The sequence below is a fragment of the Dermacentor silvarum genome, chromosome 10 (assembly GCF_013339745.2).
Source record: "Dermacentor silvarum isolate Dsil-2018 chromosome 10, BIME_Dsil_1.4, whole genome shotgun sequence".
Classification (NCBI taxonomy): Eukaryota; Metazoa; Arthropoda; class Arachnida; order Ixodida; family Ixodidae; genus Dermacentor; species Dermacentor silvarum.
In genome coordinates, this window is record NC_051163.1 from 104996303 (window position 1) to 105023615 (window position 27313).

The 27313-nt window shown below is 49.7% G+C and overlaps 1 protein-coding gene across 2 annotated transcripts in view; it reads right to left on the reverse strand.

Annotated features, from left to right (window-relative positions):
• Window positions 1–315: 315 nt before the first annotated feature.
• LOC119466409 (uncharacterized) overlaps window positions 316–27313 on the reverse strand; it is a 56881-nt gene continuing 29883 nt past the window's right edge. Inside the window, exons 6-7 of one of the 2 annotated variants that reach the window (XM_049657383.1) lie at window positions 8856–9045; window positions 316–491 (exon numbers count right to left, since the gene is read on the reverse strand). In XM_049657383.1, coding sequence (XP_049513340.1) covers window positions 401–491; window positions 8856–9045 — 281 coding nt within the window. In that variant the 3' untranslated portion in view covers window positions 316–400. The remainder of the gene's footprint in view (window positions 492–8855; window positions 9046–27313) is intronic. The other variant, XM_037726926.2, reaches the window with a different exon arrangement.

Consider the following 27313-nt stretch of genomic DNA (forward strand, 5'->3'; position numbering starts at 1 on the left):
CTCTATGGAGTTATGTTTATATTTTGCGATTGCGAACAAAGGAGCCTGGTAATCGTATGAAGCGGGAACGTACCAGCGAGGTTATACTGTATATATGTATATATATATATATATGCATACATGGGTAGCGTTCGGAAAGCTGGTCAGGTCCCAGCCCCCCCCCCCCTCCCCCGGTAAAATTAAAACTTTCCGCCTATGCATTTAGACAATGCACAGGTAGCTATTGGAAGAGTTGATCCAAGAAATGTTACGAAAATTGACACAAATGCACTATTTGAACATAAGGATGCTTGTGCATATTTTATTTCACAAAACTAATCGAAAAGACTTTTCTGCACATAAGGATGCTTGTGCACATTTTATTTCACAAAATTAACCGAAAAGACTTTTCTGTGAGCTTTTATGGTGTCTTCCTCTCTAGCCTTTCCAAAAGGCCTTCCAAACGTTCCAGCAGGCGTTCCCTTTCTTCTTTTCTGCCCTCCATTACATACCTATAGTGGCAAAAAAAAAAACTATAATTAGTGGATCCCAGCCTTACATAGGTTGGAGAGGGATAGCTACTTTGCAAACAACGAAACGCCAGAGTAAATAGTAACTGCAGGCACACTTTTAAAAATTGATTTCTGGTACTAAACAGACTACTTTTGATTCACAACATGTAGTCCTTCGATTACCTAAGGCAAACACAGAATATGACAGGAATGTATGATCTGGTCATTATGAGGGGCTTGCAGTACACTATTGCGCTCAATACGAGTTACAACATGAAATTCTGTTGTTCTTTTTTTGTTCGTGTAGGTGCTGCCATGATCCCTGTTATACAGTGCCCTTATGGTAGCATGGCAGTGACTACACAAAAATAGATTGCTGAACACAGTTCTGATTACTGGTTTATCCCGGTTTGTCTGTCAAGAAAAATGACACCTGCCATTTTTATTTCTGAAAGAACTGACGGGTGTATGCCATGTTGCAACTCATATTGAGCCCGATAATACTGATCAAATGACAGTAACATTTAAGCTGCAATAACTAGCCAAAAGCACTCATTTTGGCGTGAACACTTAGACTGATACAAAGCTACACCAATTTTCTGTGAAGCAAGCTAAATGTTCTGCAACACTTGTCACGTGAAACTTTCCATAAGCATTAGAGTAAAACCCTGTTTATCTCTTTTCCAAGAGCCTGTGGAAAAAAACGTGACAGTGAGGAAGGCTCCAAATCGCCACAGCAACGTCAGAAACAGCTATAAATGGCTTCCAGTACAGTTATTAGATGCCTCTGTGCTTGTGCTATAATTGCAGCCGATACATGCATAGTAAAACTATGTTTCGTAACAGTGGCCCCTTTCCAATCTTAATATGCTGTACCACGTAACACCGCTTCGCATACTTCTGCATTTTGGGGCGATGCTACGGGCAGGGCTTGACAGGCTTAACCGTGAGCATACATTTACCATCTTCATAGCAACAGGCAAGAGCGAATTTGCTTATGCAGTACTAAATTTTATGCGTTAAAACGCAGTGCAAGATGCGGGAACATTATAGAATAATGAGGTATTACCATCAGCCAATATTTACGTCCACTGCAGGACCAATTACCCGTCTTGCGCTAGCTGATTCCAACTTGGGCCTGCAAATTTCCCAACTTCATCACCCCAAATAGTTTTCTGCCATCCTCAACTGTGCTTCCCTTCTCTTGGCACCCATTCGGTAACTCTAATGGTCCACCGGTTATCTACTCTACGCATTACATGGAAAGCACAGCTCCATTTCTTTTCTTAATGTCAGCTAGAATATCGGCTATCCCCATTTGAATGCTGATCCACACCGCTCTCTTCCCGTCTCTCAACGTTAGGCCTAGCATTTTTCGTTCCATCGCTCTTTGTACGGTCCTTAACTTGTTCTCGAGCTTCTTTGTTAACCTCCAATTTTCTGTCCCATATGTTAGCACCGATAGAATGCAATGATTCTACACTTTTCCACGACAGCAGCAAGCTCCCAGTCAGGATTTGGCAATGCCTGCCATATTCACTCCAACCCAATCTTGTTCTTTTGTAAGTTTCCATATCGTGATCAGGATCCCCCGTGATTAATTGACCTAGATAAACGTACTTTACAGACTCTAGAGGCTGACTGGCGATCATGAATTCTAATCCCTTGCCAGGCTATTGAACATTACTTTGTTCTCTGCATATTAATCTTCAACCCCACTCTCACACTTTCTTGGTTAAGGTCCTCAATCATTTGTCGTAATTCATCCCCATTGTTGCTGAATAGGACAATGTCATCTGCAAACCAAAGGTTGCTGAGAAATTCGCTGTTGATCCTCACTCCTAAGCCTTTCCAGTCTAACAGCTTAAATATTTCTTCTATGCATGCAGTGAATAGCATTGGAGAGGTGTGGTCTTGCCTGACCCCTTTCTTGATAGGTAACCTGCTACTTTTCTTGTGGAGAACCAATGTAGCTGTGGAACCTTGGTAAATATTTCCTGCGATATTTACGTATGCCTCCTGTACTCCTTGATTGCCTTATCAAATGCGAACATTATAGATTAAGATCAATAGGCTTTAAGTCGGGACAATGAAAACGCAACATCTGGGAAGACGCAACAGCAAAGAACGTATCGACGGGGTTCCGCTGTATTTTCTTTACTGTTCATATGACCAATCAAAATACTTTAGTATCAATGCAAAACAGCGATCAATACAATATTATATTCCCACACAGAGTTTCAGCACGGCCGCTAGATAAAAAAAAGTGTGGCCTACCACGTACATCGAAAACGGCGTGATCCGCCATGGCGCCACGTGTCAAGCACTGTTGTCTGGGAACAGCGTAGAAAAAGCGTCAGAAATGCACCAGGAACGCCGTTGCCCGTGGAAGCTAACACGTGCCATCCCTGACAGCTAGCGCCGTCCATGCCAGCCAAACGGCCGCGAATGAAACTACGGCTGTCGCATTCGCTCCCACGACAGCCCGCCTGACACAGCAGGCCACACCTTTTTTTTTTATCCAGCAGTCGTGGTTTGAGGCACATACTTTGTATTGGTGGCTGGATGCATAACATAATTGAAACCTTTGAGCACTTACAGGAGTTGAGTTCTATCTCGGACTTTGCCGTTAGCATGCCAATTCATGACTTGTGTCCGAACACATGTACACCCAGCAGCAAAATAAGCCAGGGCGCGGGAGCGGCGGCCAAAATCAGATAAAACTGCATCGCCGCGCCATCTCATGTTGAACGTCTTGGGTCGAGACATCGCGGTGCTCGTGCGCGTCCTTTCAGGCTCGCAGTTATGTCTTTTTACTTGCTCGCTGCGTACTAGCTGATTACATGTACCGTTTGGCGGTAGGGGTCGCTTTATTTAATCCGTCATGCATTCAGTTCGACGGGGGCACGCTGGGGGCGTGGCAGTCGGTGTGAAGCCTACACTGCTCGCTTTGCCCGGTCAGACAGATAACGCATAGCAGCCAGACCTTTTTTTTGAGCGTGCTTATCGTTCACTGCTGCTGGCACGTGTTTTTGTTACTTTCTGTAACCACGCGGAACGTGTTATTTCCATGCTTGCTATAGGCGATCACAATGCCTGAAGGAGCGCCATCACAAGATATAGCAAGAAGAATTGCATCGTTAGACATCCTGTCCGAAAGCTTGCCGATCAGTTTTTGAGTTTCACCACGCGAAGCAACGGTTTGTCTGCTTTCAATGACAACTCAATGCAGCGTCAAGTATCAAAAGGGACAAGTTTTCTATTAGTGTCCGCCGCGACGGCCTAGTGGTTATAGTGCTTGGCTGCTAACTCGAAATACGCAGGTTCGATCCGGACTGCGGCGGTCGCATTCTCGATGTAGGCGAAAATGCTAGAGGCCCGTGTACTGTGCGTTATCAGTGTGCGTCAAAGAACCCCAGGTGTTCAAAATTTCCGGAGCCCTGCACTACGGCGTGCCTCGTAATGATATCATGGTTTTGACACGCAAAACCCCAGCAGTCATTAGTATTCTATTAGTGGGCACATGCTTTGCACTAAAGATCTCAAGGCGACGGCAGTCTACCCGGCTGTTTTATGTGGCTCTGTACTACTAAGGCGCTGTTAAAAAAAGCAGGCAGATCCCACACTGTGGGAATCGATGTGATGCGAAGCAGTGTGTGGGAGAGCCTACCAAGTTAATGAAACGACCATGAGAGCACCAAGACGTAGGCGGCTCTTTCATGACCTACATGACACGCATGTCATGACATTTATGTCATGAATCCTCAGGAGTCCCTTTAGCTACACCTAAGTGACATTAAGGCAAAACCCTTCGTCATGCTCATGACAATGACTTCGACCATCAACCTTAAGCCTTTTCTTCCACTTAGTACCACATTTGAACACATTACATTGGTTTTTGAATGTCAACCTTTTTTCACTGAGTCATTCATTTATGCCGAGTCATGCTCATGACTATGACTTCTACCATCATACTTGGATGTTTTCTTCACTTAGTACTCACGTCCCAACCCATTTCAGTGGTTTTTGACTGTTAATCTTTTTATTGCGATAGCAATTATCATCATTATCAACCGCTATGTCCACTGCAGGACAAACGCCTCTCCTTGCGATCTCCAATTACCCCTGTCTTGCGCTAGCTGATTCCAACTTGCGCCTGCAAATTTCCTAACTTCATCACTTTACCTAGTTTTCTGCCATTCTCGACTGGCGCTTCCCTTCTTTTGGTGTCCATTCAGTAACCCTAATTGTCCACCGATTTTCCATCCTACGCATTACATGGCCCGCCCAGCTCCACTTTTTCCGCTTAATGTCAACTAGGATATCGGCTATCCCCGTTTGTTCTCTGATCCACACAGCCCTCTTCCTGTCTCATAACATTAGGCCTAACATTTTTCGTTTCATCACTCTTTGTGCGGTCCTCAACTTGTTCTCAAGCTTCTTATGGACATTTAAAGCGGATTTCTGCCGTCGGCGTCGCCATGAGGTTCCGCATGACGTCAACGGCGATTAAATTGTTGCCGCGCACTGTATGCTATACGTGCGAGTGAAAGCGTGCGAGGGACGCGCACTTTCACGGGGAGCGAATGCATGGCGGAGAGCAAACGCGCATTCTGCGCTGCGCTCTCTGAAGGGCTCCAGAATTAAGCGTCTCTTTCCTCCTTTACAATCACCATATATATGAGCAAACGTGACTTCTTCCATCGCGCGAAAGGCTGTGGGGGGGACGGGAGGGAGGGGAGGCGACATTTAGCTGTGGCACCAAATGCGTAATTATATAAATAAAAACGTTGCGAGGCGAGAAGGTGGTAAAGACTTCCAACGCTGCTCGATGAGTGTCCTGTTCTGATCTCGTCGAAAACCTCCGAGCCGCTCCCAAAGGCACTGGCAACAGTCACCAATGCCGCGCGCGTTCGGTGCGAATGCGGGCAAAACGCCGATGGCGTCGACAACAGTTCTGTGCATTACTTGTGCTGCTGCATGTCCAGGTTTATACAGCTGACAAAACTACTATCCTTACTCCGTATAGCTCTCTACTAATTTGCTATCTGAATTGATGCTTCGCCTTTCGGGTTAAACTGCGACATTTTTCGCTGAGTCATTGTCATTTTGCTCACTCATGGCCATGACTATGACTTCTACTATCATCCTTCAGTGTTTCCTTCACTTAGTACCCACGTCCGAACCCATTTCAGTGGTTTTTGAGTGTTATTCTTCTTTGGCTGAGTCAGTGTCATTTATGCTGAGTCATGCTCATGACTATGATTACTACCATCATACTTTACTGTTTTCTGCACTTAGTACCCACGTCCGAACCCATTTCAGTGGTTTTTGAGTGTTAAGACTTTTTTGCTGAGTCACTGTCCTGTTTCCTAAGTCATGGTCATGACTATGACTTCTACCATCATCCTTTAGGGATTCTTTCACTTGGTACCCACGTCAGAACCCATTTCAGTGGCTTTTGAGTGTTAATCTTTTTTCGCTGAGTCATTGTAATTTTTGCCGAGTCATGCTGATGACTATAATTTCTACCATCATCATTTAGTGTTTCATTCAACTAGTGTCCACGTCCAAACCCATTCTAGTGTGTTTTGAGTGTTAATCTTTTTCGCTAGGTCATTGTCATGACCTACATGACCTATCACTTATCTTCATCATGTACTTTTGTCATAGTAAGCCTATTTTGGTACCTACCAAGTTAACGAAACGATCATGAGAGCATAAAGACATAGGCGGAAAGATAGATAGATACTGTAGAAGTAGGACATGCTCGCCAAAAATGCCTCACATTTAAAATATAAAAAGCTAGCCAGAGGGGCACCGCGCCAGCATAAACATTTATCTACACAGTAAATGAGCTGATGTTCAGTGGTTCGACTAGAAATCGGCTGTCACGCCATTTCTTTATCTTTACCCGCTCGTCGTATTCTGGCTTCTCATGGCCAGCAATACGTTTTAATGCTTTAAAAATTCGGAGCGCCGAACAAAGGTGCGGTGTCTGCTGAAATGGCACCACGTGTCGCAGTTGAAAAACGGAGACTCATCGCCAAATTTTTCATGGCAGGTGTACCGCAGTGAGAGATTTGCCGAAGAATTCGCAGATCGAAGACATCGGTGAGCAAAACTGTCCGTGCCTTTCAAGATGAAGGAACACTTGCGGATGCCAAGCAGTCCGGCCGGCCAAGAGCCACGACGCAATGAGAACGACATATTAATCGTGGCCACATCTGTCGTGGACCCTTTCCTCAGTGCTAAAGAAATCCACGACGAGCGGTGACTCGGATATTTCTCCTTCGACAGTACGCTGTGATTTGAAAGCCACTTGAATTTCAAATTGTGCCGCGGCACAAAAGCCATTCCTGACTGAGTGACGCCAAAACCGCCTGGACTTCACTTTGGACCACAGTGGAGCGCATAAGAGTGGCGCAATGTCGTTTTTTTGATGAGTCCACTTTCTGCAGTGGGTGGGATCAAAAAAGGAGGGTGTGGCGATCCTTGAATTCTAGGCAACCAGTGCCTTCACTTTTTCGCCGTGTTAACAGATTTTGCTCCGTCGCATATGCGGAAATTTTCCTTGGCTGTAATAATCCTGAAGAGTTGTCAAAATTATCCCCACGAATGAAATTATCTGCTAATCTCAATTGAGAAATAAACACATGGTAAGTACATAAATGTTCATAAATAACTTCTGTTAGCCTCACCTCGAATACACGTGTTTCAGGTTACTTGCACGATGCTATCGTTTCAAGGTGTATGTAGCACAACCCGTGTTGTAAGCTTTCATTTACCAACTGAAAAATCCCTTTTCTGCTTTTTTTTCTGTCCATTATGTTTCTTTTAAAATTGCAGGTTCTCAGAGCGTTCTTTTAAGTGGCCGGAGTGCAGTCTCTGTGTGGGGTGCCATGAGCAAAGATGGGCTGGCCTCTTGTCCGCATTGATGGGAAATTCACTGGGTCATCTTGCAATCTTCTGCTACGAGACATCATGCTCCCATGTGTGCTGGATGGACCCCTCCCCAACAATTTCCATTTCCAGCAGGGCAAAAGCCTCGCGCACATGGCTCGTAAGGTGACCGACATGCTTGAGAACCTGGGCGTGCGAACGTTGCTGTGGCCTCCGAATGGTGCGGATGCAAACCACATCGAAAAAGTGTGGGCGCGCATGAAGTCGGCTCTGTCCAGATGCAACTTGTCCAGGGCAACGGCGGACACGCTCTGGAATGCCATTAGTGAGGAGTGGGATCTCCTTCGATCTGACAGCGAATATGTCGCCTCGCTTTACACTTCTACATGCCAAGAAAGATGTCAGAGATAATTTCCGTAGGCGGTCACTTCATCCACTACTAAATTTGTAACAATGTCGGGGGCGTAGATAACACATTTTGCCGATATTTTTGTGTGCCCTCAGGCTAAGTAGCTTTCATTTTTGTTCTTTCATGGCCAACCTTGACTGTGCCGATATCTGCTTGTGTTATTTTTGACTGGTCTACTTGCCTATTTTTTTTGGTGACTTGCCCATCTCATTTGATTTGATTTAAATAAACTGATTTCTTCGGCTCAAATGCCTCTTTGCTTTCTGTGCCCTCGTTCGTATTTCATGTAACATGGGGCGTTTCAACCAAAAAGAAAATACAAACAGGGGAACTAATCCTGTATGTGGCACCGTTTGTCACCAAAACAAGATACGTTATCTCTTTAATCAGGGCAACTCGAGCAGCATACGCTTCACCCCCACCGTGGCCCCATCGGGCTGAGCGCGTCACGGATTGAATAAAAAGAGCAACCCCTACCGCCAAGCACTACATGTAATCAGCTACTAGGTGGCGAGCGAGTAAAAGGACGCGCACGCGCATTGTGATGTCTCAACACCAGACGCTCGATATAATGGCGTGGCGATGCAATTTTATCTGATTTCGGTCGTCGCTGCGTGCCCCGGCTTATTTTGCTGCCGGGTGTATGTGTATCAAAATAAGCCAATATCACTTGTGTAAGTACCAGCACATAATGCAGAGAGGGATACTAACCATTACAAAATGTCACTTTTTTTAAGATTTCTTTAGAAATAACTTCAACCTTACGTGCAATATTTCATGCAACACAAACATTAGTATAGGCGATACAAGTCTCTGTGGAAGCATATTCCAAGGATTTAAGTTCAACCAATACGCAGTGTCTTTAAAAAAAACTGTGGCTGAATGACATTCTGTACATTTCTGAAAAGCTGAATAATTACATCCTGCAGGTATCAGCTTACGGTGCGTTTTATGTGTATGCTTTTTCCCCCACTTCTGCTGTGCCTGAGAAAATTGGACCAGCCTTCCTGTATGACTCATGCGAATTTGCTAGTTCAGGAGTTAAAACATACTTGTGTTTTTCTTTTTCGAGCTCGAACTTTTGTTCTTCGAGCTCGAGCTTTCGTTCTTCAAGCTCGAGGCGCCTCTCCTCATAAATGAGTCTCCTTTTTGCCAGGGTGAGTTCTTCATTTCGCAGCAAAGAGTCGTAGCGCTTCCGTTTTGACAGAAGCTCTATTCCTAGAGTCTGCACTGCTCCCAATCCTGTGGAAATTAAAAAAGAACATTGCTAAACTTGCAGGTCACTAGATCATCATCAGCAGTGCTGTTCCCAAAACTGTACTGGATATTGCTTAGTGCAAAAGATGCCAGGTGTACTCGACATTTCGTACTAACCTGCTAACATGTTCACACTTGCGTTTCGCAGTGCATTCAGTTTAACAAGTTTCGAAGCACTTGTTTCGCCCAGAACAAATTCAAAGCATGCACAGTCTGTGACCACAACAGGCAAAAGAAAAAAATTTGGCAGTTTCCCTGCATTGAAGCAGTAGTGACACCTGCCACTTCTGCGGCTTAATACAGCACAGGCGGTGTGCTAATAGAGGGCACCAAAGCGAAAGAGCGCTTACAGAAGCAAAACTTCTCTAATAGTCAAAACACTCTTTTAGGATGAAAGCGACATTTTGGTTGCACACAAGCATTGTCACCAGATATACAGTAAAACTTCATTGTAATGAAGTCAAAGGTGGAGCCAGAATTACTCCATTTATATAGTTTGCTATATAGTTCACCCCTTGTGCACAATATTACATATACTGCAATACGAATCTCTGTGGGGATTTCAAGGCGAATTTCTCACTTTGTTATATCCATTTTTTCATAATAAGACCATTGACAACTCGTTGCTAGGGCCAAGAGGGCAGTCAAAGCCAGGGGGTTCCTGGACTAAGGAACATTTCCACCTCAGGGTGATACTGGGCCTCGCTCAGAACACTATTTCACCCCCCCCCCAATAAAAATTTCTCTCTCTCCCATTTCATTTTAACTAGGTTTGACTGCATATGCATAATCTTCAGTTATTGTGACAGAGACAAGCAACGTACTTACCTGAATGTGGTATAAAACTGAATTCACTGCGGAATGCTACCTCTGTATAATATCCGAGGGCAAACAAGCTAGTGGTCTATCCAGAAGAGTCACCAGACAGTCATATTTATGGAACATCCAGCGTTTAACACGGGGCACGAGTAAGTTAACATTACCAAGTGTCACATTTTAGCACCCTGAATGTGCTAGCCATGCTTTGTGCTATGGTGGAGCATTTCATGTTGGCACAAAGAAATAATCACACCTGGCATTCTAAAGAATGCATTTACTGCTTAATTTGGATGTGCATTTCTCGTAGCCATTCATAGGCTGCCTTCAATTTTAAAATTACAGCCTGCCCCAATATTTCTCAATTGATAGTTAGTGAACATATGTTAACTTGCAATCCTGTTAGCAATTATTAGTAAGATATGGTGTCTACCATCATTTGTATTGTGTTGCCAATAAAGTAAGCTCTTTAGCATCAATTACCTGGTTTCCATTTTCACTTTTTTTGGGGAAAAAAATTCACCAACAATTACGATACTCCTTCATGTTAAATTTGAGTGCAGCTCTATACACATTTTCATTTCGCGATATATTGGCTGGCACAGGCAATGTGTCTCGTGCGGCACATTGCAAACGGAGCGAAGTGTGCGCGACTTCCTCGCTAATCAGAAGATCGCGAGAAACAGCACGTAGGTGACGCATGAGTGCGATTCGCAGCAGCCGCCGCAGACAGACCTCCCAGACAATGTACGCTACTCTGGTGCCATCTCGTAGCTCTTGTCCACTTCTCTCTTCTTGTTTCCGTGTCTGCACGCCTTACCTTTTTTGCATTATGTAGCTATCATCGCCGCAGTGTGCGTCTTGCACGACACTTCCGCTTTTCTTCTCACACTTTCAACATACCCTCCTCCTCCGCTTTTCTCCCCGTAGTCTCTTTGCTGTCGCTGCTTTTTTTCTTCCCTGCTGAGGTTCGCATTCACTCTTCCGCTGCGCTCATTACTCGGTTACCTCAGGAACGTCGACACATCATTACTCGGTTACCTCAGGAACGTCGACACAGGAACGGGCGCCTAAGAGCTGCACTCTAAAATGCATCAAGAATGCAGAAGAAGATATGCCTCAAAGAATGCTTTCCAGTCAATCACCTGTGCACCATGTCTCACTACTTTCAGCCACCTATCTAGCTGTGACCTCACGAGAACTCCTTTCACCGAGAAAGGAGGACAGGAATTAACTTTGCCTGGCAGGCTGAGTCGATAGTTTTCTCCCTTGGGGTCTCTCAACCACCACACTAAGATACTGAGGTAGACAAGTTGATTATGATGAGCCTTCAAAGCAAGGCAAGTACCCAAGGTGAGCAAATGGAGCACTAGGTGTTTTGTGGAAGTAACTTCATTAGGTAACGCCTTACCATTTCATTCCTGATTTATTCCTTGTGCAGCCAGGTATACAGTAGAATCTCAATGATACAAACTTTTTGGGATGGCACAAAACTTCGTATCACCCGATATTCATATCACCCAAGAATGTAAAGAAAGTTTGGGTAATTAAGGGGCGATGCGGCAATGAAATGGCCGACCTGTTCAAAATGTTTATTTTAATGCGATAGCCAGGGTGGGTCCCACGGTGGGCGGCGGTGGTTTTGCCGCCCACCACTCCCGCTGACAGCCCACCTCTATGACCACCCGCCCACTACTGCCTACCTCTCGGGCTTCAAGTTTGCTGCACTAGACACTCCAGGCACATTTCTGACATCGCCATAATGTTCCATACAAAGTCCAGGAGCGATAACATTATCGCCGCACACTATACAGCTAAACCTGGATATAGCGAAATTGACAAATTCCCGAAAAACTTCGTTATATAAAGAGGATTTCGTTATGTGCAGGTGCGGCACGAAAATTCGAAAAATAAACGTTTACCGTATTTACTCGATTTTAACGCGCCCTCAATTGCAATGCGCACCCGTTTTCCGTTTTCGTTGAAGCACTCATCCTCGGAATGTCACACCAGGTACCGGATGCGTGGACGCGTGTCGTTTCGCACAAGCGCGAGGCATCGGAAACGAAGAGCGAGCGTCACGATGGCGTCGTAGCGTCGCATAGTGTTACAGTAGAACCTCGCTGTTACGTTCCTGGGGGCTGCGTTTTCCCGGCTGTTACGTCGTTTTCGACCGGTCCCGGCACAGCTCCCTTAGAACTCAATGCATTGGCAACCCCGCTGTTGCGTCGCAACTGTGGGACCGTTCCCGCATCATACGTTGCGAACTGTCACCCCGCGCCGGCCCGAGCGGCCATTTGACTTTTCATATCGCTTGGCTTGAGGCTCTCTTCTGGACACGCATGGCGGCTGCACGGCCGCCATTATGCGCCATCTTGGCTGTCTCATTGGCTGTCCAGAGGTCATGTGTTTTGAAATTTGTGCCGGGAAACGCAAGTTTTGCAAAATGCAATTTTGCGTTTTCGTCAGAATGACGAAGCGTGACGTGGAGCTGCCAGTTTTATCGACTAATACTTTTTTGTGGTCCTTGGCACCTATATTGCGACTTTAGCGCTTTAAAAAGAAAGTGGACGGTAGCGTGCAGAAGCTCGTACAATGCATCTGCAATTTCGCGAATATGTGGTGGCGTTCCAAGATAGCCGGCATGTCAGCTTGTTCATTGGCTGAAGGAATATCCCTTGAGGAGCGTCACAGGAAGGGCCGTTTCGTAAACGTCAATTTGACGTTGCGTGACGTTGCGCTGGGCCACCATTGCAGAGATTTTCCGCCATAATTTGTGGTGCGACGAGCCGCGCGAATTATGGTAATGAGCGGCCATATGCAACGGCAGTGGAGAGGCATGCGTATCGCCGCATTTTCCCTGTCATTTCGGGCCATAAAAATCTTTTGTTCACAACGCGTGTTCATAGCATTTGCATCGCTTTCGGGTGGTGTTGGCATTTGTGTTTTGCACCATCATTTTTATTAAAAACACGTTTATTTGAAATAATATTGGTTGAAACAAGCAAACTTTCTGCGACATTTCGCACTTTTCACTATTGTGTTTGTATTGTAATCAATATTAATGACTTTTCGCATCATCAAAGGCTATGACAACGGTGACGTTTTAATTTACAAAAAGAAATGTACGCAAGACGGCGCCTTGAAGTTTCCTCTCGCGGTGCGAGTAAGCAGCGAAGTGCACAAGAGATGGCAGTGCCGGCGTTTGCGTCGCGCTCAAGCGGATACCTGTGGTGCGCGCAACGCTATCGATGATATTCGGCCGCTTCTCAGCCAGACGAGTCGGGCTGAGTCACTTGCGGATCACGAGATAGCGATAACGCGGCCTAGAGCGTGCGCTCATCATCACTGGTAGGTCGCGTGTGTTGTCTCAAGGTAGAAAGCAAGCGCGTGGGCGCCGATATACGATGACTGATTCAGTTTCCCGAGGACACGCATCCTATCTAATGAAGCAGACGACAGCCTGCGCGTATGCAGACGACGGAAGCGAGAAACGATTATGATGGAATAATAGCACGCTTTGAGCTAGCGGCTTTATTTTTACTGGGGAGGAAAACTGTTTTCCTTTATCAAGAATGCTAGGTTCAATGCCTACATTACCGTTTCTTAGGCGAAACGTCAAATTTGCGTATCGTTACGAAAGCAAAACAGGGCCATCAACGCCATTTTGTAAGCGTCGTGCCTACGTCACGCCTCGAAGAAAATGGCGGAATGTCCAGAATAGCGGCTCTGGTGGCTTGACGATGGCATTGGCCGCCCAAAGTGCCGGGGGCACTTTGGGCGGCCAATGACGTATTTTCGGTTTCCGCCAGCAAAAGTATGGCCCTTGAGATCCGTATTTGCTATATAAAGATGGTGTCCATGACGTGTTGTGTCCTAAAATTGGTTTTGGCTCATATATATTCCGTATTGACGCGTGTGCTCTAGGTAGACGACAACGACGATGGGAACATTAACGGACTCCGTCTAGTGGGTCAGTGGGATTTTTGGCTAACGACGAAGAAGACGTGTCTCTGTTCCGTTTTGCTTAAACAGGTCGTCCTGCTGTTCTTGAAGAACGTCTCCCTGTCCTCTCTCGGCGTTGTACCGTGACAGTGGTGGAGGTGCTGGGTATATTGACCACGCCTGATGCTACGGACTCCTTCTGGGAGTCGTTCATCTAGCCCGGACGCATTGTCACCAGTTACGACCCCCGTGCACCGCTTCAGTCGTCGACTGCTAGGCCTCGCCCCGGAGTTCTCCCCTCTTCAACCACATCTTTCCAGGAGCTCCACACATCTGGCAATGGCCGAAACGAGCCCACCGCAAGCACCCCAATGCAGCCAGTCTCCCAGTCAACAACAGGTAACTGTTCTTCATCCGCTGGTTCCCGATCGCTATCGCGGTGCAGCGTTCGAAGACATTGAAGACTGGCTCGACAAGTACGAGCGCGTCGCTCAGATTAACCAGTGGACTGAGCAGCAAAAGCTCTCCCACGTCTATTTCGCGCTTGACGACAGTGGCCGCACTTGGTATGAGAACCGCAAAGCTAGCCTATCGACATGGCATGACTTTCGGCAGAAAATCACCGATACGTTTGCAAGTGCCGACCGACGCGACCGCGCCCAACAGTTGATGGAGCTACGGGTGCAACAACCCAATGAGTCGGTCACAATGTTCGCCGAAGACATGGCCCGTCTCTTTCGTAGAGCCGACCCGAACATGACCGAGGATAGGAAGTTACGCTACCTCATGCGAGGTGTAAAAGAGCAGTTGTTCGCGGGGCTTGTGCGCAATCCACCCGTCACCGTCGCTGATTTTATCAAGGAGGCTACGGCTATTGAGCGGGCCCTTCATCAACGATGCAGGCAGTACGATCGTCTGTCCACCAGCACCGCAATCAATGCCGCCGCGTTGACTCCACAGTATCAGAGCTCCTTGCGTGAAATGATAAGAGAGATCGTCAGAGAAGAAGTTCACCGGATCCTGACATCGACACTGGATAGCCCCGTCGCGTCAATCGCCGAAGTGGTACGCGACGAAATCAGGCAGGCGTTACCGGCCGCCGATCTTCCCGACCACCAGCGTCCCATGAGTTACGCCGCCGCTGTCCGATGTTCCCCACCCGTTACTACCACACCCCCGTACAACCAGCCTCCGAGAGCCGCTCCTTGGTCGCCGCCGCAAGAGGAGGCATTGCGGCGCGCATCTATGATGCCGATGCAGTCCTACCACCAGCCGTCATTCGCCGCGCCTTGGACCACACCGCAAAACGACCCTTCGAGACGGTCACAATTTCGGAGATCCGACGCGTGGCGCACCGCCGATAACCGCCCTCTCTGTTTTAACTGCGGGGGCGCCGGCCATATTTCGCGCCATTGCTGGCATCGCGACACATCCTTTCGACCTCTTCGTCCGTGGTCTGATGGTCGACGTGCAGATGGCGACTCCCTGTTACGCCGCGACGACGCTGCTTCTCAGGGACCTCCCATAGCGCACCCGAATGACGAATCCGTGCCGAATGATCGGACTGATTTCGGCCATCGGTCGCGCTCTCCTACCCCTCCACGCCAGATGCCTGCTGGACGTACTTTTGCTAACTTTCAAGGCTGAAGGTCGCCCAGCCCCCGCCGGGGAAACTGAAGGCGGCGACCTCTGGGGGTAAGGTTGCAGGCCCGCCGCAAGACAATAAAAAGCCCCCAACTCGCCCGCTGCCGAACGCCGAGCAGCCGATAACCACCGACCCCGAAGAAATTGTGAGTGCCGACCTTGATGTTTTTGTGGATGGGCAGCCAGTGACAGCATTAGTCGACACTGGTGCTGACTTCTCTATAATAAGTCAGGAACTCGCCCTCCGCCTGAAGAAAGTGAAGACGCCATGGACGGGGCCTCACATAAGGACGGCAGGCGGCCAATTACTGATGCCTACTGGAAGATGTACTGCAAGAATTAATATTGGAGATTCTTCTTTCGTGGCCGCTTTCATCGTTATTCCTGCGTGCTGTAAAGATTTGATTCTTGGAATGGATTTCCTAAGGGAATACGGCGCCGTAATTAACATTCCAGACCGCATGGTGACGTTTTATAAGAGCCCTGGTTTAATCGATTACTTATCGCCGCAACACAATGCCTTTCGTCTAACAGAAGATGACGTCATAATCCCACCTCGGTCATGTATTCTTGTTTCGGTGGCCTGTGACGTACCGTTTCATTGCGAAGGAATTGCCGATCAAATAACCGTTTTGTTGTTTAGTCACGGTATCTCGGTCGCACGAGGAATTGTCAATGTCACCGACGGGCGCACGAACCTCTTGCTAACAAATTTTAGCACAGAGAGACGGCACCTTCCAAAAGGCACGGCTGTGGCTTATTTTGACGGTGTTGCGGATGTTCGCGGCTGCTGTTCGCTACTCGAAGAAGCGCCTACACAAGACCCAGCTCCTGCACTTGACGTCAGCACTGTTTTGCCGTCGCACGAACGAGAACAGCTTCTTACGCTATTGGCCCAGTTCGTCGACTGCTTTGCGTCGACTTCAAGAGTTGGTCGGACGCCTCTAACAAAGCACCGAATAATTACAGAGGATACGGCGAGACCCATTCACCAAAATCCTTATCGTGTGGCACCCAGAGAACGTGAAGCCATACAACAACAGGTGACAAAAATGCTTGAAGACGACGTGATCCAACCATCAACGAGTCCCTGGGCATCGCCTGTAGTTCTAGTCAAGAAAAAAGACGGCAGCTTGCGTTTCTGTGTGGACTACCGAAAACTAAATCAAGTGACGAAGAAAGACGTGTACCCGCTACCCCGTATCGACGATTCCCTCGACAGGCTTCGACACGCACGTTACTTCTCTTCCATGGACTTAAAAAGCGGCTATTGGCAAATCGAGGTAGACCCCAGAGACCGTGAAAAAACTGCTTTTGTGACCCCAGACGGCCTGTACGAATTTAAGGTTTTGCCTTTCGGCTTGTGCTCTGCGCCTGCTACGTTCCAACGCCTCATGGATACTGTGCTTTCCGGTCTGAAGTGGCAAACCTGCTTAGTCTACCTCGACGACGTCATTGTGTTTTCCGCAACGTTTAAAGAACACCTCGAACGGCTTGGAGCAGTTCTGCAGTCCATAAGATCCGCCGGCCTCACGCTGAAACCGGAGAAGTGCCACTTTGGCTTTGCGGAACTACAGTTTCTTGGTCACGTCGTCAGCCACGCCGGTGTCCGCCCAGATCCTGCAAAAATTACCGCCGTCGCACAGTTTCCCGTACCATCCGACAAAAAGGCTGTCCGGCGGTTCCTCGGCCTCTGCGCTTATTACCGGCGGTTTATTGCAGACTTTGCTCGCATTGCGTCGCCGTTAACCCGCCTCACGAGAGACGATGCTCCTTTTGTATGGGGTGATGAAGAGCAAGGTGCATTTAACATCTTGCGGCAACGTCTCCAGACACCTCCAGTGCTTGCCCACTTTGATGAGACCGCTCCTACATTGCTCCACACGGATGCGAGCAATGTTGGCTTGGGAGCTGTTCTTGTACAGCAGCAGGAGGACATGGAAAGAGTGATTGCCTACGCAAGCCGAACACTCTCACGCACAGAGGCTAATTATTCCACAACTGAGAAAGAATGCCTCGCGGTGGTATGGGCGGTTATGAAATTTCGCCCATATTTGTACGGCCGCCCTTTCAAAGTTATCAGCGACCACCATTCACTGTGTTGGTTGACGAACCTTAAAGATCCATCCGGACGATTGGCACGTTGGAGCCTAAGGCTGCAAGAGTTTGACATGACGGTCATGTACAAGTCGGGGAAGCGACATACGGACGCTGACTGCCTGTCTCGATCGCCGATAGAGTCGGCTTCTCCACTCGAAGAAGACAATACAGCATTTCTTTGTGTTCTGGACACAGCCGCCATCGCTCAACAACAACGGGACGACCCTGAGTTGCTTGCACTCATCAACTACTTAGAAGGAAGGTCTGCGAAAGCACCTAGAGTTTTCGCCAGAGGACTGTCGTCGTTTTGTTTACGGGCCAAAGTCCTTTACAAAAAAAACTTTTCTTCTACCGGGTCCCCCTACCTGCTCGTCATTCCTGCAGCTCTTCGTTCGGAAGTACTTCAAGCCTGTCACAACGAGATGACTTCTGGTCACTTAGGCTACACGCGAACATTGGGCAGAGTGCGGCAAAGCTACTACTGGCCTAGACTTACCACGGCCGTGAAACATCACGTTCGCTCTTGTCTTGACTGCCAGAGGCGCAAGTCACCTCCGACGAAACCAGCCGGCCTCCTACAACCTGTCCAGGTTCCTCGAACACCATTTGATCAAATTGGAATGGATATTTTGGGCCCACTTCCTACTTCCACTGCAGGGAATCGCTTTGTTCTCGTCGCAACCGACTATCTGACACGTTACGCTGAAACAAAGGCCATCCAGAAAGGCACAGCGGCCAAGGTGGCGCGCTTTTTCATTGAAAATGTTGTGTTGCGACACGGAGCCCCAAGCGTCGTAATTACCGACAGAGGAACCGCATTCACGGCTGCACTTTTAGATCACGTCTTGCTGCTAAGTGGAACAGCTCATCGGAAGTCGACCGCCTACCATCCACAAACCAACGGACTGACAGAGCGCCTTAACAAAACAATTGAAGACATGCTTTCAATGTACGTGGATGTCGAACATAAAAATTGGGATGACATCCTCCCTTATATCACGTTTGCGTACAACACGGCGAAACAAGAGACGACGCGCATGACTCCGTTCACCCTTGTTCATGGCCGAGATGTACGAACGATGTTGGATGCAATGCTTCCACACGAATTTGACGACACCGAAACGGACGCCGATGTCTTCACGCAACGTGCCGAAGAGGCTCGGCAGCTCGCGCGTGTCCGGATCTGCCAGCAGCAAGACTACGACGCAGGCCGCTATGATGCCCACCGTAGAACCGTATGCTATGAAGTCGGCGACAGAGTGTGGGTTTGGACACCCATACGGAAACGAGGCCTCTCCGAAAAGCTGTTAAGGCGATACTTCGGCCCATATCGGGTATTGCGGCGACTCAGTGATGTCACCTACGAGGTCGTCCCCGATAGCCCCAACTGTACGAGGCGCCGCCCGCACCGTCCTGAACTTGTGCATGTTGTACGCATGAAGCCGTATGTGAGCGAATGACTTTGCGAGAGACCCTCACTTCCGCAAGTGGCATTTCTGGTATAGCATCGGGACGATGCTCTTCTAAGGAGGGACAAATGACGCGTGTGCTCTAGGTAGACGACAACGACGATGGGAACATTAACGGACTCCGTCTAGTGGGTCAGTGGGATTTTTGGCTAACGACGAAGAAGACGTGTCTCTGTTCCGTTTTGCTTAAACAGGTCGTCCTGCTGTTCTTGAAGAACGTCTCCCTGTCCTCTCTCGGCGTTGTACCGTGACAGTATATAAGGGTACGGCCACGCTAGCGGCAAAAAACGCGCGGTCATGCAGCGAGCGGCAAGTTGCCGCGCATCAGCGCCTTGCCGCGAGGCCACCGCGGCACGCGCGTCTCGCCGCGCGGCAGCGCGATAAGATGTCCCGCGCTCTCCGAACGGGCGAGCAACACCGCGAGCGCTCGTTGTTTCATGCGAGAGGACGATCGTCGATTGAAAACCCGGCGCGGACCGGCGGCGTTCCGGTTGTGATGGCTCCGTGACGTCACACTCGTCGCTCTTGATTGGTTCTTCATCTCGCGGCACACGGCATTTGCCGCAGAGCCCATTTCGCGCGGCACGCCGCAAGACCCCAGATTCCTGCCGCTTTTGCCGCGCGTTTCTGACGCGCGTTTTTGCTGCGTGTTTTTGCCGCTAGCGTGGCCGTACCCTAAAGTCCAAGGGCGATAACGCAGTCGCCGCGCGCCGTATGTGCGAGTGAAAACGTGCGAGGGGAGCCGACGACCGCGTCTAAATCTCGCTCGCGCAAGAAAATAAGGGAGGAAGCGTGCCTTCTTCCGTTGCGCTCGAGGCACCGGCGAGGGACGAGGGGGGAGGAATAGCGGGGCGGCGCGCGGTCGCGCAGGCCGTATCTTGAAAGCGATCTGCGTTGGGGCAGAGTCTAGCAGTGTAGGTGCGTCGGCGGCTCGTAGCTTTCTGCGTGCTGTGTGTTCTCGGCGCTCAGTTTGCGTTGAAGCGATAGACAACAGCACGAAGGTCACTTCGCTCGCTTCTCCAGCAGCGCTTCCACACGCCGCCAGCGTTTGACAGCGCGTGTCCGCGCTCATCGAGTCTGATGTGCCACAGCGTGTACCAGCGCGTCGGCAACATAAGCTGAAAAAGGAGAGAGTGCCGGCTTGGCGGGCTAGGCCAGCTGCAGCAAGCGGCAGGATCAGATTTGAATGAAGGGAGGGGGAAAGGTCACGCCTGTGGCGGCAAGATCGCCGGGTCGAGGGATGCAGGGCCGCCTCGCACACGCACGCACACACGCACACGTGCGCTCGCTTCGCATTCCATCGCGGCGGAGAAGGTGCTTCCGGTTGCACTCGCGCAAAAACGACAAAATTTGGGGCGAAGTCACTAGGTGGTCGGAGGGGAAAATTCGTTATATCGAGGGGGTCTCCCGCTGCCACTTCGTTACGTAGAGGTCTCAAATACATGTGCTTCTATGGAGTAATGGCGGGGAATCGAGAAACTTCGTTATATCCAGGAATTCGTTATATGGAGGTTCGTTATAAGCAGGTTTAACTGTATATTGTATGTGCGAGTGAAAGCATTAGGATGAGCCGACGAGGGTGAGGCGACGAAGGTCGCTCAATCTCACACGTGCGAGGGAGGAAAGCAGGGACGAAGCACGCGGTCTCCCATCGCGTGGAAGGCACCGGGGAGAGGGGTCGTTCTACTGCGGTGGCTGCTGCGTATGGCGCGACCGCGCGGGCCCTATCTTGAAAGCGATCTGCAATAGGGACATAGTGCGAGTGCTGATAGCTTCGTGTGCGCTGTTTTTTGCCGCTTAGTTCACGTTGAAGCGAGGCAGCACAAAGGTGAATTCACTTGTTGCTGCTGCCGCACTTGCTCACTCCAGCATTTTCCCAGCGAGTTTCTGAGGTAATCGAGTGAGATGTGTACATGTTTGCTTGTGCACGCGTGACATCATGCTTGTTAATTTAATGAGTGAACACATGTTTACAAGTTTATACGGCTGATAAAACTACTATTCTTGCTTCTTATAGCTGTCTACTAATTTGCTATCACAATCAATGCTTTGCCTTTTGGGCGATACCTGCGACGTTTTATTCCAAATCCGCAATTAGTGCTTCATGATAGGTCAAAATGGCGCACGCCTCGCCCATATAGGCATAAAAACAGATTAGAATAGTTTTATGTTATACAGTGCAGTCCACATATAACGATACCACATATAACGATATATTGGTTATAACGATGAGTCGACCTAAGAGTATCAAATTATGCATTGGGGCTATGAGAAAAAAAACCATATATAACGATATATTATTGACTGCATATCGGATATAACGATTCAAATTTTGCTTCTGGGCAGTGCTTTTCATGCAGAATAATCGTGAAAATTGCGTTCCTATGTTGCCCTTAACCGAGACGGGGCGAAAAGTTTGCCTACGCGAGTTCGTATCTGCCGCCATTACCGCGCCGCGCATCCCGCCCGCGCGCCGATTGCGAAAGCCACGGAGAGCATCGCAAGTTGGTGCAGCGTGCACAAGATGGCGCCAGCTGCTTCACCCACGCGTCCCCGGCGGTCGCGCGAGCAGAGGGCGGAAGAAAGGCGATGGCAACGCGAAGGCAACGCCTCCTCTGGCGAAGGGCGCCTGCGCTCCCTGCCGCGCTCTCTCTCAACGGAAGCAGCGGCAGGTGCGCCCCTTGAGACGAAAATGATTTTGCAAGAGGAGGGGAGAAAGCGATAAGCAAGCGGCGCCTGCGCGGCCTATGTATGCACCGCGGAAGCAGCGAGAGGTGCGCCGTCAAAGCGCAAAGCTGCGTCTCGAGACGAAGCTGCAAATTTTGCAAGACTTGAAGTACGAGCTCGCGCAGTGGATGATATCGACGATTATGAAAACCGGGAGCACCACGATCATGAAGGCTAGAAGCAGTGTCCATGCCGATCAACGGAAAAGGCGGGCTTCGTGCGCCACGACGAAAACCCCATGGGCGAAACCAACAAGGTGGTGTCCGAACTCTAGGAGCACGTCGCTACTGACGATGAAATAGGTGGTGCTTCGATGGAGGAGCTTCTGAGTGAAAATAGTGCTGCCTCGTTCTGCGAAGAGAACTCCGATGGGGCGATCGTTGTCGCGACAAACGGCGGCGTTGTGCGACGGAGGCGATGACAGCAGCAGCAGTGACGACGAGATTGACAATGGCCCGCCTTTGACACCGACCCCGAGGTTCAACCAAAGTGCAACATCGTCGATCGAGTCGCTCATTGAATTCATGCACGCTAAATTATAGCCGCCAGTGTTCGCGCAGCAGATGGACGCGATGCACACGGCGGTTGTGAATCCGGAACTACCGCGAAAGCAAGTGCAGATTTTTATTTCAGCGTGCCTAACGATTGCGACGCTATTTAGAGGTATAAATAAAAGTTTCATTTTTCACGGCCTACTTTCTACGACGTCGATTTTTTATCGCAAGTGTCAGTTTCGGTTTCGGGACTGCAAAGGTATATTCAGCATTTTTTTTTCACAGTCCAGATATAGCGATAATCGGTTATAACGATCGGATTTCTCGTTTTTCTCGATATCGTTATAAGTGGACTGCACTGTACCAGCTTTGGGGACACAGACGCCCGCCCGCTTCACCAGCTGCAGCGCGTGTCTCCGAAATATCTAGTTCGCTCGCAGCGCTCTCAGCCTACTTGTTGTTTTGCACTCAGCTAGGGAGCACTGCGCTGCTCGGCCCACTAAACTGTATTCTAGTACTCTAAACACCTTAGAGTTAGTACACTAACTCTAGAGGAAAAGATGGTCGAAAAAAGTGGGAACCGTATAGGCGCCGCCATGTTGCTACGACTCATTTTTGTAGTACTAAATATTGTTACGCGAACAACGAGTCAGTAAGACGGGCAACTATTTACAGGATGTATTTACAACAGCGGTCGCAGCGCTGACCGGTTAGGTTCACAGCGCGAGCCCAGCTCGTTCTTCCTCTTCTTTTCTCGAGTGATGGCGCCCGCGCGCCTCGGTCAAACAGTCAAATACCACACGCGTGTAGCATAATCCCTCGGCGGCAGAAGCGACGTCCCGGAGCGTCTAAATGTCATCACTGGGAGGGTGATACTGCTTCAGTCGTGTAACGTGCATATATCGCTGAACTGGGAAGCAGATGGGGCGTCAGGGGCGATCTCGTACGTGACGGGAGTCACGGCACGAAGCACTCGGTAGGGGCCTGTGTAACGCGACAGCAGTTTTTCTGACAGGCCGACCTGACGCGACGGAGACCATAGAAGCACCAAGGAACCAGGCGGGAAGTGCACGTCTCGGTGTCGCTGGTCGTACAAACGCCTTTGGCTCTCTTGGGAGTTCAAAAGGCGGTCACGGGCAATTTCCCTTACGTGAGCAGCGCGGGCGACGGCATCAAGTGCATATTCACTGGTGGGTGCCGCGTGAACAGGGAGAGTTGTGTCGAGGGGCAGTGCTGGTTCTCGGCCGAACAGGAGGAAAAATGGGGAATAGCCGGCTGCGTCGTGGCGCGAGGAATTATAGGCAAAGGTGACAAACGGCAGAGTGAGGTCCCAGTCTGTGTGGTCTGAAGAGACATACTTCGCGAGCATGTCTGTGAGAGTGCGATTAAGACGCTCCATGAGGCCATTAGTTTGCGGATGGTATGATGTGGATAGCTTGTGCCTCAGGGCACAGGACTGCAGGATGTCCGCGATAACTTTTGACAGGAATGTCCGGCCACGGTCTGTGAGAAGTTGTCGCGGAGCTCCATGTAATAAAATCACGTCGCGTAAAAGAAAATCGGCAACATCTGTGGCGCAGCTTGTAGGGAGCGCTCGGGTGATGGCGTAGCGCGTGGCGTAATCTGTGGCCACAGCGATCCACCTGTTCCCAGAGGTAGAAAGAGGAAAGGGGCCAAGTAAATCTAAACCAACCCGAAAGAATGGCTCCGCGGGAATGTCGATTGGTTGTAGGTACCCAGCAGGTAGCGTCGATGGTGTCTTGCGTCGCTGGCATTTATCACACGCAGCTACGTATCTTCGAACGAAGCGAGCAAGCCCAGGCCAAAAGAAGCGTCGGCGAATCCGGTCGTAGGTACGTGACACACCGAGGTGACCGGCAGTGGGGAGGTCGTGAAGTTCGTGGAGAACAGCCGAGCGAAGGTGTTTAGGGATCACAAGGAGTAATGCTGGGCCGTTGGGGTGAACGTTGTGGCGGTAGAGTACGCCATCTTGAAGTGTGAATAAGCGAAGGGAACTGTCGGCAAGTGGAGATTCCAGGCGGTCAATGATGACACGCAAGGACGGGTCACGGCGCTGCTCGTCGGCGACATGGACCAGAGGAAAAACAGAGAGAACGCAGGCGTCGGTGTCAGGCTCAGACGTAGAGGTCGGGTCTTCGACTGGGTAGCGAGAGGCAATCTGCGTCCTGGTGTTGGCGTCCCGACTTGTACGTCACTGTGTAGGGATATTCTTGTAGTCGGAGAGCTCAACGACCGAGCCGGCCAGTAGGATCCTTGAGCGACGAAAGCCAACACAGCGCATGATGGTCTGTGATTACTGAGAAGGGCTTGCCATATAAATATGGGCGGAACTTTGAAACAGCCCAGACGAGAGCAAGACATTCGCGCTCGGTAATCGAATAGTTGCGCTCTGCAGTTGTCAGGAGTCGGCTAGCGTAGGCTATAACGCGGTCGTGTCCATGTTGGCGTTTCGCTAAGACGGCGCCGATCCCATAACCACTGGCATCGGTTCGGACCTCTGTTGGTGCGGACGGGTCAAAGTGGGCCAAGATCGGTGGATTAGTCAGAATCGTGATAAGGCGTGAAAATGCGGCAGCCTGAGGGGAACCCCACGTAAAAGGCACGTCTTTCTTCATAAGTTCAGTGAGTGGTTGAGCGATTGCTGCGAAAACTTTCACGAACCGTCTGAAATAAGAACAGAGCCCCACAAAACTCCGGACGTCTTTGACAGACTGAGGTACAGGGAAAGCCGTTACTGCTCGAACCTTCTCCGGGTCGGGTTGTACTCCGGAAGCATCGACGAGATGGCCGAGCACTGTAATCTGTCGGCGCCCGAAGTGACACTTCGATGAGTTTAATTGGAGCCCAGCCTTGCGGAAGACGTCAAGGATGGCTGCAACGCGCTCAAGGTGCGTCTCAAATGTAGGAGAAAACACAAGGACGTCGTCGAGGTAACAAAGGCAAGTTGACCATTTGAAACCTTGAAGCAGAGAGTCCATCATCCGTTCGAACGTGGCGGGTGCATTGCATAAACCGAACGGCATAACCTTAAATTGGTAGAGGCCATCTGGAGTGACGAAAGCGGTCTTTTCTTGATCTTGCTCATCGACAGAAATCTGCCAATAACCAGATCGAAGGTCAATGGACGAAAAGTATTTGGCACCGTGAAGACAATCAAGAGCGTCGTCAATTCGTGGTAAAGGGTAAACGTCCTTCTTAGTGATTCGGTTTAGGTGGCGGTAATCAACGCAGAAACGCCACGTGCCATCTTTCTTCTTGACGAGCACGACCGACGACGCCCAAGGACTCGACGAGGGCTCAACAATGCCTTTGGCGAGCATCTTGTTTACTTCCTGCTGAATAACTTGCCGCTCTGCCGTGGACACACGATACGGTCGGCGGTGAATGGGAACAGCATCACCAGTGTTTATCCGATGCTGAACAAGGGACGTCTGACCAAGTGGCCGATTTTCAGTGTCAAATATGTCGCGGTAGGACAACAAAAGGCGATATAGGGCGGCTGCTTGGTCAGGGCCGAGGTCCGGAGCGACCATGGGACGTAATGGGCCGTCGAGGTTCAAGGCATCCTGTGGGTAATCAGGATCTGGAGACGCGTCGGCTGCAAAAGCAGTGACGTGGTCGTCTGTCACAGACCGGAGCGTGGCCACCACTATGCCTTCAGGTAACACTTGCTTCGTCAAGCCAAAATTGATGACGGGGAGACACATCCGATTAGCGGCAAGGGTAACGACGGAGTGTGGCACAGAGACGTCGCGCGCCAGGAGGACGTCACGAATAGGTGCAACGACATAGTCGCCATCAGGTTGTACTCCGGAAGCATCGACGAGATGGCCGAGCACTGTAATCTGTCGGCGCCCGAAGTGACACTTCGATGAGTTTAATTGGAGCCCAGCCTTGCGGAAGACGTCAAGGATGGCTGCAACGCGCTCAAGGTGCGTCTCAAATGTAGGAGAAAACACAAGGACGTCGTCGAGGTAACAAAGGCAAGTTGACCATTTGAAACCTTGAAGCAGAGAGTCCATCATCCGTTCGAACGTGGCGGGTGCATTGCATAAACCGAACGGCATAACCTTAAATTGGTAGAGGCCATCTGGAGTGACGAAAGCGGTCTTTTCTTGATCTTGCTCATCGACAGAAATCTGCCAATAACCAGATCGAAGGTCAATGGACGAAAAGTATTTGGCACCGTGAAGACAATCAAGAGCGTCGTCAATTCGTGGTAAAGGGTAAACGTCCTTCTTAGTGATTCGGTTTAGGTGGCGGTAATCAACGCAGAAACGCCACGTGCCATCTTTCTTTTTGACGAGCACGACCGGCGACGCCCAAGGACTCGACGAGGGCTCAACAATGCCTTTGGCGAGCATCTTGTTTACTTCCTGCTGAATAACTTGCCGCTCTGCCGTGGACACACGATACGGTCAGCGGTGAATGGGAACAGCATCACCAGTGTTTATCCGATGCTGAACAAGGGACGTCTGACCAAGTGGGCGATTTTCAGTGTCAAATATGTCGCGGTAGGACAACAAAAGGCGATATAGGGCGGCTGCTTGGTCAGGGCCGAGGTCCGGAGCGACCATGGGACGTAATGGGCCGTCGAGGTTCAAGGCATCCTGTGGGTAATCAGGAGGATCTGGAGACGCGTCGGCTGCAAAAGCAGTGACGTGGTCGTCTGTCACAGACTGGAGCGTGGCCACCACTATGCCTTCAGGTAACACTTGCTTCGTCAAGCCAAAATTGATGACGGGGAGACACATCCGATTAGCGGCAAGGGTAACGACGGAGTGTGGCACAGAGACGTCGCGCGCCAGGAGGACGTCACGAATAGGTGCAACGACATAGTCGCCATCAGGTTGTACTCCGGAAGCATCGACGAGATGGCCGAGCACTGTAATCTGTCGGCGCCCGAAGTGACACTTCGATGAGTTTAATTGGAGCCCAGCCTTGCGGAAGACGTCAAGGATGGCTGCAACGTGCTCAAGGTGCGTCTCAAATGTAGGAGAAAACACAAGGACGTCGTCGAGGTCACAAAGGCAATTT